The following is a 14005-nucleotide window of genomic DNA, read 5'->3' on the forward strand; positions in this document are numbered from 1 at the left end:
AATTATGCAGTTTAATATAATTCAAAATTACTTAAAAATAAAACCCATTATCATAACCCCAATAATGTTCTAAAATAAAAACTATAACAAATGTTATGTCTTTAATTGTAATGTCCAAATATTTAAAGAGACGGAGTAAGCACGATAAGCACTACGAACCCTACTAGTGGCGCAAACTGCATACAAACAACAGTGGAACTGCGCGAAGGACAGTGCCGCATTACGCTAATAGCTCGCATCTCATTATGACGTGCATATGCTTGCGCGCGTAGGAATATGAAACTGTGGTAAACACAGTGCTGCTAGCGTCCTTCGTCCTCCTAAGTACTACAAGATGGACTTTTATTATTTTTTATACAAAATAAGAGAATTGTATAGGATCGTTGATGATAAAATTAAATATTACAAGCAAATATAAATAAATGAATAGATGTATTTATATATCGAGAAACATTGGGGATGCTGCAGTTCAGCAGTGCCTATGCACGAACCACCCCTGCTTGGTATGAACTACTTAACCACAGACCAGGCAAAAACTCGGTCTAATACTATAGCAATCGTATATCAGGAAGTTATAGATATTTTTGATAAGTAAACTCTTGGTTGGTGTATAATTATAATTATTGAAAAAGAGCGTTAATAGCCTAATTTCGAAAATTAGATTACATTATAAATTAATGAATAGAAACTTTGAAAACAGACCGGCGAGCTCATGCGTAAGATCTACCCTGTCTTAGATGTTTCCGATTTTGTTAATTATTCTTTTAAAAACACTCAAAAATCTTTCTTATATGTATACCCCCTCGTTTCATCAGACTTCTGTTATTAGGGCTAACTACGCATTTCTTGAGTGGCCTTGGGTCAATGCGATGCCTGACCTTGAAGGTGAACCGATTTCTCTTTCTTCATTGCATAAAATAGTGGAAATCAGGCCAACTCTATTACCAGAAGAAACGAATGGACAAAAATTTGTTCGATTTCCGTCTCTAGCGATTGGTTCTTGGTTTTGGCGCCAGTAATCTCCCGTCATTTGTCACCCGGAGGGGTCACCTCAAGGAAGTGCCTATCCCAGGCTATATTACTTAGGGATACTTTTATTATTTTTTTTTCTTTACTCTCCTACTCTGATCCTCTTTAGAAGGTTATAAGAATTCGCCAAAAAAAAAAGTTCATAAAGATGGGTCTCTTTGGCTCCGATCACCAATGAAAGAAATCAGTTCTCAAGGAAATTTCGACCACTTTTTTACAGCTTGTTGGGTAATAAATAGAGGGGGGTTGGGTAGGGAAGGGGGGGGGAGCCTTTAGTGACATCGGAAAACTGTCTCGTCTGTCACAATATAAATACGCAATAAAAACGGAAATTGGCGTTGCTGAGGAGTCGTTGGCTAGAGCGACTGCCTACTTTGTCTCAGATCACGTGACTTTATCCCTCGGGGGGGGGGAGGTTACACGAGGGTTGACAACAATCGCAAGATTCAGATTTAAAACGCGCTCAAAACGTCAAACAAACTTAGAAGCAATGGTTTAACAAACATAACCATGATCCTCCTGGCCTAATAAGTTGGGTGAAAATTAAGCTTTTTTTTTTTTTAAGACCTGTTTCTTAACTAAAAACAGAAGTAAGCAATAAATTTCAGTGGATGCAACCGCTGGCTCTGCATCTGCATGTGTTTCACTAAGCGATGCGGATCTGCTAAAGCCAGATGGAGGTTATTAGCGTCTCAATGACCCGCGTCTTCTTGCCATCCGCAGATTTTTTTTTTTTTCCCCTCTCTTAATGTACACGCAAACTCGTGCTAATGTTAGACACCCTTGCTTTCAAAACTTGAGTTGAAATAACCGCTAAAGAAAACACGGCTTGCTTTGGCTACGTCTGCAGAGTTTGTCGCGATGAAGAATTGGCGTTTAAAGAGATGTGTTGGAAATGCTGTAAATCAGCGAAGGAGGTGATGGAAGGGGTGTTAGTATTAACGAAGGGTGAGGGGAACTGCAGCTTCTTTACCATATCAAATCTATGAAAACATTGTTATCTCTATACATACGGTAAGCAGATTTTTTTTTTTTAAATCGCAAATTAATAGTCCAGGAATAGAAACCACTTGAAGTAGCCAAAATCCATACTTGGATCTCAAGAGCGGTTACGTCCCCCGCCCCATTTTTTTCAAGCATGCAGTGTCTGACAGAATTACGTCAGACATAATGAAAATTCTCAACTTTTTTTTTCTGTCCTCGATCATTAGATAGTATACTGGACAGAACAAAACAGTAACAGCTTCGAAGGCTTCCAAGGTCAGGTCAGATAGCGAAAAATTTACTGTTACAATTTTGAGCCACGAAATTCTCCATGTATATGTCTTAGCAAAGAATCCGTTACTGTATATCCCATGTCCCTTCCAATTTGGACTAAACATACTGATATGGAGAACTTCTCGGAGTGTATTCATAAATAGACGTCGTGTTAGTGCTAACCTCAATGATGTCCATTTCCACCTTGTAGTACTCACACTATTTTTCCGAACTATAAATATTCATCGACCCTTTTCTACCAAAAGATGGATTTGCGAATGCATTTCGTCTGATCTACCATGTCAGTGTTTCCAACTTAGAAAATCTCCTCTTTTTGATCTTTTTTTTTTTTTTTTTTGGCTAAAAACCTCTCAACCACATTCTATCAAATTTCCGGGGCCTCTACCCCTCTCCCAATGGCATTGTTCTAAAGGTTTTCCTTTCCTTTGCTGATTTTCTTCAATTCACCTTTCCTTAATTTCCTTAAGGTGAGGCCATCATTCCTTGTAGATTTTAATAGCAACCCCAAATGGCTTTCCTTTTCCAACTGTACAGTGCAAGCAAGTAAGGATACGTGAGATATTTGCTATCTTCAATAATCTTAAGTGAACTGGTCCTGTGTCTCCCACAATACTGGAACCATAGAATACATAGAACCCTAACCATTCTCCAAATCTCTTTGAATCTTCACCTTCCTTTTGTGTTCATACCAAAGTCCAAATTAGCACATCCAAAACTGATTTTGAAAAAAAGTTATCTATCTATCTATCTAGATGTTCACTGGACATCCACAGATGTCGTAGGGTCACTCCGATGCTCAGTGATGTGCCATACCAGGCCTCGCCATGTAGTCCTGTTATTTGCTTTTCTGGAGACTTCAACTCTCTGAAGATTAGTTGCTCCACACACACCATCCATCCATCTCATTGATGGCTACCTCTTCCTCTTTTTCCAGGAACTTTACCTTCTATTACTTTTCTGAGAAGTCCTCCTTCCATCCTGTCAATGTGTCCAAAATATTTTAACTTTCTTTTGTCAATATCCTTAAGGAGCTTTAGAATTCTGCTGATCTTTTCTAACACCCATTCATTTGTACGCCTTTCAGTATATGATATCCTCAACAGCCTTCTGTAGCACACCACATCTCAAAAGCAGGTATCCTTTTCTTATCTGACTTCTTTAGGTTCCAAGTCTCGCATCCATAAGTCGCTGTTGGAAAAACAACTGCATCCAAAATCCTCAACTTTGTTCCCATAAAGATAGATCCATCCTTCCGGATATTAGACATGTCTCTGACTGTTGTTTTAGCCATTCTTAACCTTCTTCTGAAGTCTTCTGAACAGCAATTCTTCACATTAATAATGGATCCCAGGTACTCAAACTTGCTGACCTCCTCAATTCTTTCTCCGTTAAGATACACTTGTTTCTCAAGCGCTTCCCTGTTTGTATTTCCTTTGAGAACCATAATCTTTGTCTTGCTAGGATCTAGTTGAAGTCCCCTGTTATTACTGATCTTTTTAATTATGTCAAGAATTTGTCTTAGTTCTTCCATGTCATTACAAAGGAGTACTGTAATGACATGGAAGAACTCCTTCACGCATGATGTCCGCCGTATATATACTAAATAAGTGAAAAGAAAGTAAACATCCTTGCCTAACTCCTTTTCTAACTTGAAGCCAATCAGTTAATCCAACACCTGTTCTTACAGTGGCTTCTTGCTCCCTGTACAAATTGGCTATCAACCAGATAGTGTGTTGAGTGAAACTGTGGGTGTAATGAAAAGAATGGGTTTTCCTCAACACACTATCTGGTTGATAGCCAACTTGTACAGGGAGCTAACTTGGTTACAATGCATCGTTACCTACGGAAAAGCCAATTTCCTGGAGGAGTCTTATTTTCTTCTAATTCTTGCATATACAATTTTGCTAAATGTTCCTGAATTTAAAAAACATCAATCAACGGAGGATCTCTTTGCTTACGTTACCCACATTGCAACAAATGGTTTGATTTGGCGCAAAAAAAAAAAAAAAAAAAACTTCTTAGGTATACGCTACCATCATGTGTGGTAGTCGTTTGACTTCTGCGAATGAGTTGTGAGCTTGCTTTCAGGATGTACATTACGTGTGACGGTGGATGGTTGTTTATCTTCAAACTATGCAACTCGCGTGTACTAGAGGATATTTCGTGGGTGGGAGTAACAGAAAAATAAACAATAAAGTCATGTTTATTTACGAACTATTATATAATACGTTTTTTTTTTTGCGCTTAAGATTAGCGAATTTTCGTATTACTTCATCGTATGAAACTGTGGTCACTTTCAATTAAAAGGACTCAGAAAAATTTAGTCGGTTATTAAAATAATAAGTAATTCAGAAGTTCCTCTCGACCTTTAACTTGTAATAAGCGAGTTAAAAATATTTTTAACACTGCTGCCAAATTTGGAAAAATATCTCTCCACTTCCGTTAGCTATCGTTTGCTTTTTAAGTTGTGATTTTATCATAGTCTTGAACTTCAATACGTTCGACAATTAACCTTTCACCATAGCAGGACATTTAATTTAATTCTTGTTAATGTTTTTATTAATATTACCGAGAGCCTCCGTAGGTCACTGGTTGGAAACACACAGGTTCAAATCCCGTCTTTACACGCGTAGAACTTCCATGGTTTTTTTCAGTCAACGTTAAGGCATGTCTCATACGAAAGTGGGGGGGGGGGGGAGGGAGTTCAAAGGCAACGGAAACCACCTTGTTCTCTAGTAGAAATAGGATTCTCACTCCCAATACTAATGTATGGTTGCATAACCTTTTGTAGATGGAATTACCAAAAATAAAAAAATAAAAGCATATCGAAGTGTGCATTTTTGTAATAAACACGCGCGAAATGTAATTATTTGCAAAATTAAATTTAGAATCGTTTTTAAAGTAGGTAAAAATATTCATATAAATAAAATAAACGAATAGCATTAGTGGCTTTGCTTTAGATAAAAAGAAAAATTATGAATAAATGTTTGTTCGCCAGGGAGACGCCGAAAAACTATTTCCTATTAAAATTATATAAAAATAAACGAAGTCTTTTGGCTCTTTATTTTAGTAAATCCTATTTAAATATTATTTATTATCAAGTATTTAATGGAAAATTATTAAAATTTCACCCTCTTCTCAAAAAAAAAATTACTGAAAACAATCAAAAAATATATATAATTAAAGGCTTACAATACTTCAAACAAAATAGGAGTTTCTTTTCTCCCCTTCATTTTCTTCTTCGTATAATTTTATTAATTTCTTTAGCAGATTTTGACGGTGATATGAAATTAGGCCTACTCTGGATGGCCAGAGAACTCTTGTGACCAAACAACACTTCGAAAGAGGTAAGGGACAGGAACGCCTATTGCAGCAGAACATTAGCGATGACCCGCACCCGGATGCGTTTAACTGTCTGCAGTTAGGGGGGGGGGGAGATTTTTTTTCTTTCTACAAATTGGATATTAATGATGACTTCAATCCTAAGATGCCATTAGACATTTCGCACCATTTAGCCTGCTAAAGCGAATCGCCTGCAGGTAAACGAGCCCAGCTTAGTGTCTCAAGATGCTATTTTAAAAGGGGAGTAGTCATAAAAACAAGGCAAGCTGGACTTTATGACAAACAACAACTCGGCAAACAATTGGGACAGAAGCCACGTCAACAAGAGTTCGCCCGGCGCTCGTCAAAAGTAAGTGGCAACCTTTTGCCACCCTCTCATTCCCCTCCCCCGTCCATCAAACAAAACCCTGTCAGCGATAGATAAGGCCTTTCGCATGGTAGAGGGTCATTCCACTGGCCAATGCGATAACAACTTAGGTAAACAGAGCCAAGTCGCGACGGACGTGGTTCTCTTTGGCTAGCTATCAAATCAACGGGACATCTTTCTTGGCGACAGCCACAATCCCTGGCGTCTTATCCGACCCAACTGCAACCTCTCACTTCTCTTTTCCCCATCCATTTTTGCGCCATGCCCAAAACGTGGCATATTGTAAAAAAATCATTGAACTGTTGTTATTCTATTAAGTCACGTGACCTGCACTTATCCCAAAGACTGAATTATTTGCGTGGCTTAGAGGGGACGATCGATACTTCCATCACACCATTAATGTGCATCTAAAAGATGGCTATTTTTTATACATTCAATATATTAATTTTTCTTAATGGAAAGTTTTTTCAAAAAAAAAAAAAAAACGTTTTTTCAAAGGATTGCTAATTTGCATAAAATTCATTTCGATCTCGCGATTAAAACATCTTAATATACTAATAGCAGCCTGGTTAGTTTCATTATAAAGCTGGCTTATAAATATTTTATTGTAACACAACTGTGTTAACAGAAGAATTAAATATTCTTTACTGTGCGGTAGGATAAATTTAACAGACAAACAATAGTTGACGTTATAACGGTCGACACGACTTACCTTGGCACTACTTAAAGATGAACTTTCAAAGAACTAGTAGTGTTACTTAAGACTATACGTCTTCGGCATGGGCATCCGTAGAAAATTTTCCAAGGGAGAGGGAGCTTGGAGACAAATTATTACATCAATAATTTTTTTTTTTTTTTTTGGAGTTATTTTTCACAAGAAGATTTGAGGGAGGGTAAGTGTCCCGTTTGCCAACTTGTGCGGACGCTCATGGTCTTAGGGCTGTTTCGAACTAATTGGGTGTCGTCGGGCAGGGATGTTTCTAGCGCCCGATGTCGAAAAAATATGTTTAGCAATGGACATATGACTAGTCGGTTAGTAGTGATTAGTGATTTCCATTTAGGTATAAACAAGGGAACTATAACTTATGTCTTTATTTGGGGGGAGGTTTCGCATCCTAGACGGGATTCGACCCTGGGCCTTTCCAAGCAAAGGGCATCATCAAAACCGACTGGGCTACGAAGGTTTCCCCGCAAAAGAGCAATCCCATCAAAGGTATATATATACGAGCTTCTCCAGTACTCTAGTTCTGATATTTGCGGACAGATGGCGCTTTGCCGTCACTTTTACAACTCTTCATTTAAAAAGCGGATAGATTTCAATAAGTGTCGTAATGGTCGGCGCAAACAAACACTCCCCCCCCACTATCCCTTAAGTGAAATACTTAAGACATCTCCTTGTGGCTTAAGTTCAGAAACGGGAGGGACTGCCTTGCGGCAGTGATAAAACCAACCTCAAAGCCTGTTTACTGGAACACTACCCTTCCGATCAAAGAAGTAGCTGATAAGATATCATCAATCTCTCAGTGTACATTGCGCGTGCTAAGAGTAGAGGGGGGAGGGGAGGAGCTACTGTAGCGGCTTCGGTTGATTACCGCGATATCAAATGACACTAAATGGATGTGTTAAGGAAAATTAATATCGACGACAGATTCGCTATCTATGATGATATAAAAAAAAAAAATAAAAAGAACTCGTTTTAAACACACAGGACCCGGTCAATGTTTGGGTCTTTATATCTTCAATGTACATCTAGAGCCTCCTGCTTAGAGTCGGGACGTAATTATATTTACAGACTTCGACAATAATATGATTGTTGGCGCTTGCCGTAAACTCTAATAGTGGTTAATAGCCCTTTTCATGTACAATTTTGCGGCAAATAAATATATTTTTCTAAGAGGGGGGGGATAACAATCCTAAGTACCACATGTAATCTGCTGAATACATCCCACTTCCTGATTCAACAAGGACTATAAAGCAAAAGAGAGAAAAAAATAATAATTGTGAACCACCCAGACGAAACACGGGAATGGAAGCTAAGCCAGCGGTCCATGTAACACCACTACCCCCCCCCCCAGACAGATACACTCAGGCGTGGCATTCGATGTGCAACGCTGAATTGACCTTGAGAAACAAATGATTCAAGGTCGTGTCAGACTGATAAGGGAACTTACCCTTTTCTACCCTCCAAAATATTTTGTATTTATTTTTTGCCATCGCCGTAGAAAGGTGCATCTGTATTACTATTTAGAATAATTGCCATTCAAACTCTCCTTTCCCGAATATAGTAACAAGATATAGATAAAATTAAACCTGGCTAGTTCAAACAGTAGATGAATAACCTATGCACACCATGATGTCCGTAATATCTACGAACAACTCGTGACAAATGTCTCTCGTCCACCTCCATACACTCCCTTCCTGAACTCACCGTCAAAACGAAGGTCATCCATCCGTTTCCTGTATTTAATAATGTCCTATATTAGTATCTCGGTACGTGTATATGCATCCAGCAGTTTAAAAAGTATTTACTGAGCCTCTGCTAACTGGACTCTGTTTTATTTATTGATGCTCTAAGAGTATTCACCTCAAAAATGTGATGCATAAGTCTGTCATTAAACACAAAAGAAAAATATTCCATTTTTTTAAAAAAGAAAAGATGAACTGTGCTGTAAAAATAAACAAAGAAATCTCCTTTTGTGGCTATTGGAAAATAAATGATAATTTCACATGTGGAATATCCTCCAATCAAAAACAGCCTTCTGTCAAATAAGGAAATGAAATATTTCATCGTACATTTCTTCCTAATAATGCGCACGCTCTAGCATGTGCTCGTGCCACCACTGCCCAAAAGCGCAATTTCGTCTGCCGATATATCGCGTGTTGTAAATCTCAGACAACAATAGAAACCTGCAATCGCGCGCAATGCGCTGCTTAATTCTCAGGTAACGAAATATACAGCTCGTGGACTGCGCAAGCGCACCGTTACCTGTACTTCCACGCTGCATTGAAAAAGGCAAACGAAACATACAATAAAAGCAGATAATGGAACGTTTTCGATGTATTTGGTCCGTCGTGTGCTAGCGCTAATAATCTGTGGTTAAGCTGCGTAGCTGTTAAAATAGTAGTGGAATGAGAAAAGTAATCTTAAAACAGATCGCTATCGAAACCCACACACTTTCAGACGCCCACATAATTCCGCCTACGTACGAAATAAAAACTTTATCGGGGAGGTTAATAAAGAAAGGGTTTATTATGATCATTAATAAGGGCGCCAACCGAATTTTGCCGGTAACAAACGGAAAATTGGTTAAGATTAATTGCTCGCAGATTAAGATACATATCGCGAACTAAATTAGTCTCTCGTTAAGCTATCTTTAGGACGACTTTTAAGCACGAGGAGATAATGACACCTGATACTGTAAATGATTAAATTATCTATTGCGACTTTTTTTTTATTACACTATTCGCGGCAATTGGGTTCAGTTCAATCGAAAAGTGATGCATTTAAGGAATTTGTCGAATTACGACTCAATGAGAATAACGATATTTCTTATCCAGAATATCTCGTTAAGTTTGCATAGTAATCGGCATGTGATTGAGATGGACGGATACGAAAGTTTTTTTGTTTTGTTTTTTGAACAAATTGATGTTTAATTACAAGAAGTAATGTGAGTGTCCTTCTTTTCCATAGAACTCAATCAAAAATAAATAAAATAAAATGGCAATCGTCAGGGAAAAAAAAACTAGAGTTGGTAGTATGAACAGATACTACACATGCTGTTAGCAACCGATGCGCACCTCAAAGTGTAGTATCTGTTCATTCGTCTTTAGCTTGATGTTAACCAATGATGTACGCGGGCCTACCTAACCAATAAAGTACAATTATAGCTCATCACACGCATATTCAAAGCCGATGTTCTTGAGATAAAAGCATATAGGAGGAGACTCCAAATTTGCATTTTATAAAATAATACGTAGTTCCAATGTTGTTTGCAATATATGGAATTATCACTCGAGCTATACTGAACAGAGAAAGGGCAGTAGAAAGATCATCGAATTAGCTCACTGTTGCGTGAAGGTTCGTCTTGTTTGTTTGTTTGTTTTTTTAGATTACAAGAAAGTAACTGAAGGCATGATAAAATATGTGATGTGTTTCGGAGAATGAAACGTCCTTGTATCGGAGTTCTAACGCACTTTTCGTTGAAGGGTTCCTGTGGTGCTCCGACGAAAATGAACCCACCGTGTCCAACCAGAGGGCTTAGTGGCTACCAACTATGCTACAGGCAACGGAGGAGAGAGCTTAAGAAATTCCTCTTACACTGATGGGTTTAAAGTCGGACGCTTTTCCAGCCAAAAACGAAAAACAGCAAAACCATTGAGTTCATGGCGGCAGACAACATTCCAACGCCAACCACCAACATCGTCTAGTCAGTTATGACCTTGAGTTACTTAAGGATAAACCATTGAAACTGGACATCTTAATCATCGGCGCTGAAAGTGTAAATCGGAATTCCAATTGTTGGACTTCCAATGGATATTCGGGGGAATGTCCACTGCGCACAAACCATTGACAACACATCTCCCCCTTCGCTTAACTCACTCCCAGCACACCTGTGACCTCGTTATGATCCCTTCACCATCAAAAACTGCTACCGTTCCCCTCCAGGTGAGCATTTCTTCCAAACTGACCATTCTTCGGCGGGGGTTACCGACATGCGTATACCAAACCCGGCACATCGACTTGCTCTCTCTCCCCTTCCCCCCCAAGAGCATTAACCCTAACAAGCGCAGTGGGAGATTGCTTTCAGGTGCGCCTCGATTCCCGCCAGTAACGCAGGCTTAAAAGAGAGTTCTATAATGCTGACACGTTCCTACCCGCCGACCAACCCCCCCTACACCCTTTGACGTCTCGACCTGTGTCGTCGGTGGAAGCGAGTTTATGCAGTTTCGCTAGTGACCTTCTTTAGGACGCGACTGAAATTCTAGAAATGACGATTCGTGAAGCATCGGGGACGACGGGGAAGGGGAAAGTTAGCAAGGTCCGAGCTGAATACCACGGAGAAGCGGATAGCATTTCAGCTCTCGGACAACTCGGTTTCAATTTGTTCGCGACTTCATCCCTCCCTTTACTCCCCACCCTCAATTTCCCACCCAAGAATTTCTAGAAAAGCGGTAAATAAGGAAGCTAAATAATAAATCCCCGTGCATTCCTTGCATACAAGTTTAAAAGCAATGTAAACATCGGCTGATTCTACTTTAATCAAAAAATAAACACACGATGATTTAATGTAAACAGACAAAGTTCATGCGATAAGTTTACTAGCTGAATAATCCTACACGGTGTTAGGAAATTCATAAGCACTCGAATTAATAAATCAGGTTTATTTTTGTAAATAAATTCATTAAAAATTCTTAAAATATAACTCAATCGAAACTTTGAAATGAAGAAAACTCGATAGATATCGCATCCCGAATCACAAATATATATCGAATCTCGTTCACATATTATGATTTTTTAAAGAATTCTTTTAAATTCTTATGATGTTCATTATTCATCGTTCAAAGTAAGAAATTTATTATAACACGGGTTGATAAAAAAAGATGCCTTTATATGACTCCAAACGATAATAAAAATAATTTTGCATTTTTTTTAGCAACAATAAAAATCGGCCACTAGAGGGCGTTCTCTAGACTGCACAAAGTATGGTGTACAACAAAACTAAAAACAGTATCAAGGCTACCGGTAATAGTGACAGCTTTTTTATTTGTTTTTCTTTCTCTTAGCAACTAGCTACCGAACAGATTTTTGCGTCTGTTTTTGGCGCAGAATTTATAGCGATATGTATATATATATATACTGGAAACTTTAAAAGAAATATAATAAACGGTTATTCGATTAAGACCACTTGCATCCTTAAAAACGCTCAAACAAGTGTGTGATCGCTTAAATAAATGGTTCTGTGGATGGTTTTCGAATGCTTACCTCGAAACTTAGTAGCACTTGTCGTAATTAAAGTCTTTAGATACGAACCAGACGCCTGCAACATATTCCTAAAATCCTTTTTGACAGCTTCTCTGTATCTTTCTTCCATTGTCTGACTGCAACACGTTTTAGCAGAAGGACACAGTTCTAAATCATCACCTAAGTCAAATAATAAAGGGTAGAATAAGACAGTGGCAAAACCCCACAAAAACGCACACGCATATATAAACGTAATACCCCTCCCCCCCCCGCGCGCGTTCCCCCCTGAGCATGCAAATAAAAAAGAATCTTGGCGCCCCTTTCGTAGCTTGCATTGCTCTTCGAACCTACCTTTGATCTGTGTTTCTGGCACAAGCTGGGAGCTTCCAATCTGCTTCATTACGAATACTTGTCGGGTCTCCGTGCAAGACGAAGAGGCGTCCGCTACCGCATCATCCTCGCCAGTAGGCTCGGTTGTGTTACCGACATTGCCCAGAACGAGAGAAGAAAATAAAAGACTCACTAAAAAACACAACACCAATGTCTGACAGGCCATGATTCGCGACACACACGGGGAATAAGATACGCGTATCCTTGCTTTGCTAGCTAGGAACTACATCGAACAGTCGGAACAGAGGTACAAGACCCTGTTCGTCTGCTTCCATGGGAGGTGAAAGATCCACAGTCGCTTACTTCTCCAACGCTGTATGCCATTGAGGCACGTAACAAAGCAGGCGCTCTGCTACTGGTTAGCTGATGTGTGACGTAGCCCGTGAGGTGGTAGAGAAAAGGTGATGCTGGATACATGGATAACGGAAATAGTTTAGTGCTAATAGGAGTTGGGGATGAAGTTTGGACGATAATTAAAATGACGGTTGTCGTCATTGGAATTATTTTGTTAGTAAAGGTTAGGCCATTCGTTCTTCCTTATTTTTAATAAGATCGCACTGTCAGTCTGTTCATAAGCATAGAACAAAACCGGATGAACTGTGATGTAACTCGGGATTTCGTACGTTTACTAAAATATTTCGAGCCACTTCAATCTGCTTTGAATCGATTTTTTTTCCTTTTTAATAGCTAAGAAATGAAAATGAAATTACATGAAAAACATCTGTAGTTATTTTAATTTTTTTACCATCCAACTCCTTTAATACTTATAAAAGTAATTATAATTAAACCTGTATATCTGAATTTAGACTTAAATTATAATTGAAATTTTTAACATTTGAATTTCTATAAACATATTTTATTTAACCGGATAAATAAAACTTTAGAAATAAATTAAATATGTTATTAAAATTTTAAGACAACTTTATATCTCCGGCGAGAACGTATTTGAATCGTGATTTGGGGATGATTATATATAAAAAAAAAATACCTTGAAATTTCAAAAACTTTCAAAGACATCACATACTTAAGTCGTACTTCATTCGGTTCACTCTTTTTCCTACCCCTCCCCTCTTCACCAACACAAAAGATTTGTCCTCCTCCCCCCCCTAAAGTTTGAAAATCCTATCTATATGAACATCTGGAATAGCTAAGTCTAAATCCATTATATAAAGAAAGATATTCCTCTAGAAAATATAGTTCAAAGACGTAGGATATTGCTGCATTTCCACGTTTAGTCAAGTCTTTCATTTCCATGAAAGACTTGACTAAATGTAACAAAACAGAAATTCAACTGATTTCCGCTTATGTTTGTGACATCTGTTGATTTATTAATACAAAGGTTTAGAATCCACTCATTGATTCTTTCAGGTCAGGTTATGCCGAAGTTAAAGTCAAAAGATACTTGATATACATCCAAAGGCAATAGTATAAAACGATGTAAATTTCAATTAATTAAAAAAAAATCGTAATCTACTAAATGAAGTTCAGGTTATGGTAAATGAAAGTGACAAAGAAAGACCAACCAATCCAGTTGCTTTTGTTATATTAACGGCTTTTGTTGCATAAATAATACAAAGTAGTTCATTGTTTAATAATACGAACATTACCATAGCAATAATAAAGGCTCGTCAATGAAT

General features: G+C 38.2%; 1 protein-coding gene across 1 annotated transcript in view; it reads right to left on the reverse strand.

Annotated features, from left to right (window-relative positions):
- The window catches only part of dally (division abnormally delayed protein), a 156090-nt gene extending 143428 nt beyond the window's left edge, over positions 1-12662 (reverse strand). The window contains exons 1-2 of the mRNA XM_090413514.1: positions 12330-12662; positions 12000-12158 (exon numbers count right to left, since the gene is read on the reverse strand). Of these exons, the coding sequence (XP_090269640.1) occupies positions 12000-12158; positions 12330-12534 (364 nt within the window). The 5' untranslated portion in view covers positions 12535-12662. The remainder of the gene's footprint in view (positions 1-11999; positions 12159-12329) is intronic.
- Between the last annotated feature and the right edge of the window lie 1343 nt (positions 12663-14005).

Source organism: Typopeltis vanoorti, chromosome 24 (genome assembly GCF_054136105.1).
Source record: "Typopeltis vanoorti isolate ZY-2024b chromosome 24, IOZ_Tvanoo_1.0, whole genome shotgun sequence".
Classification (NCBI taxonomy): Eukaryota; Metazoa; Arthropoda; class Arachnida; order Uropygi; family Thelyphonidae; genus Typopeltis; species Typopeltis vanoorti.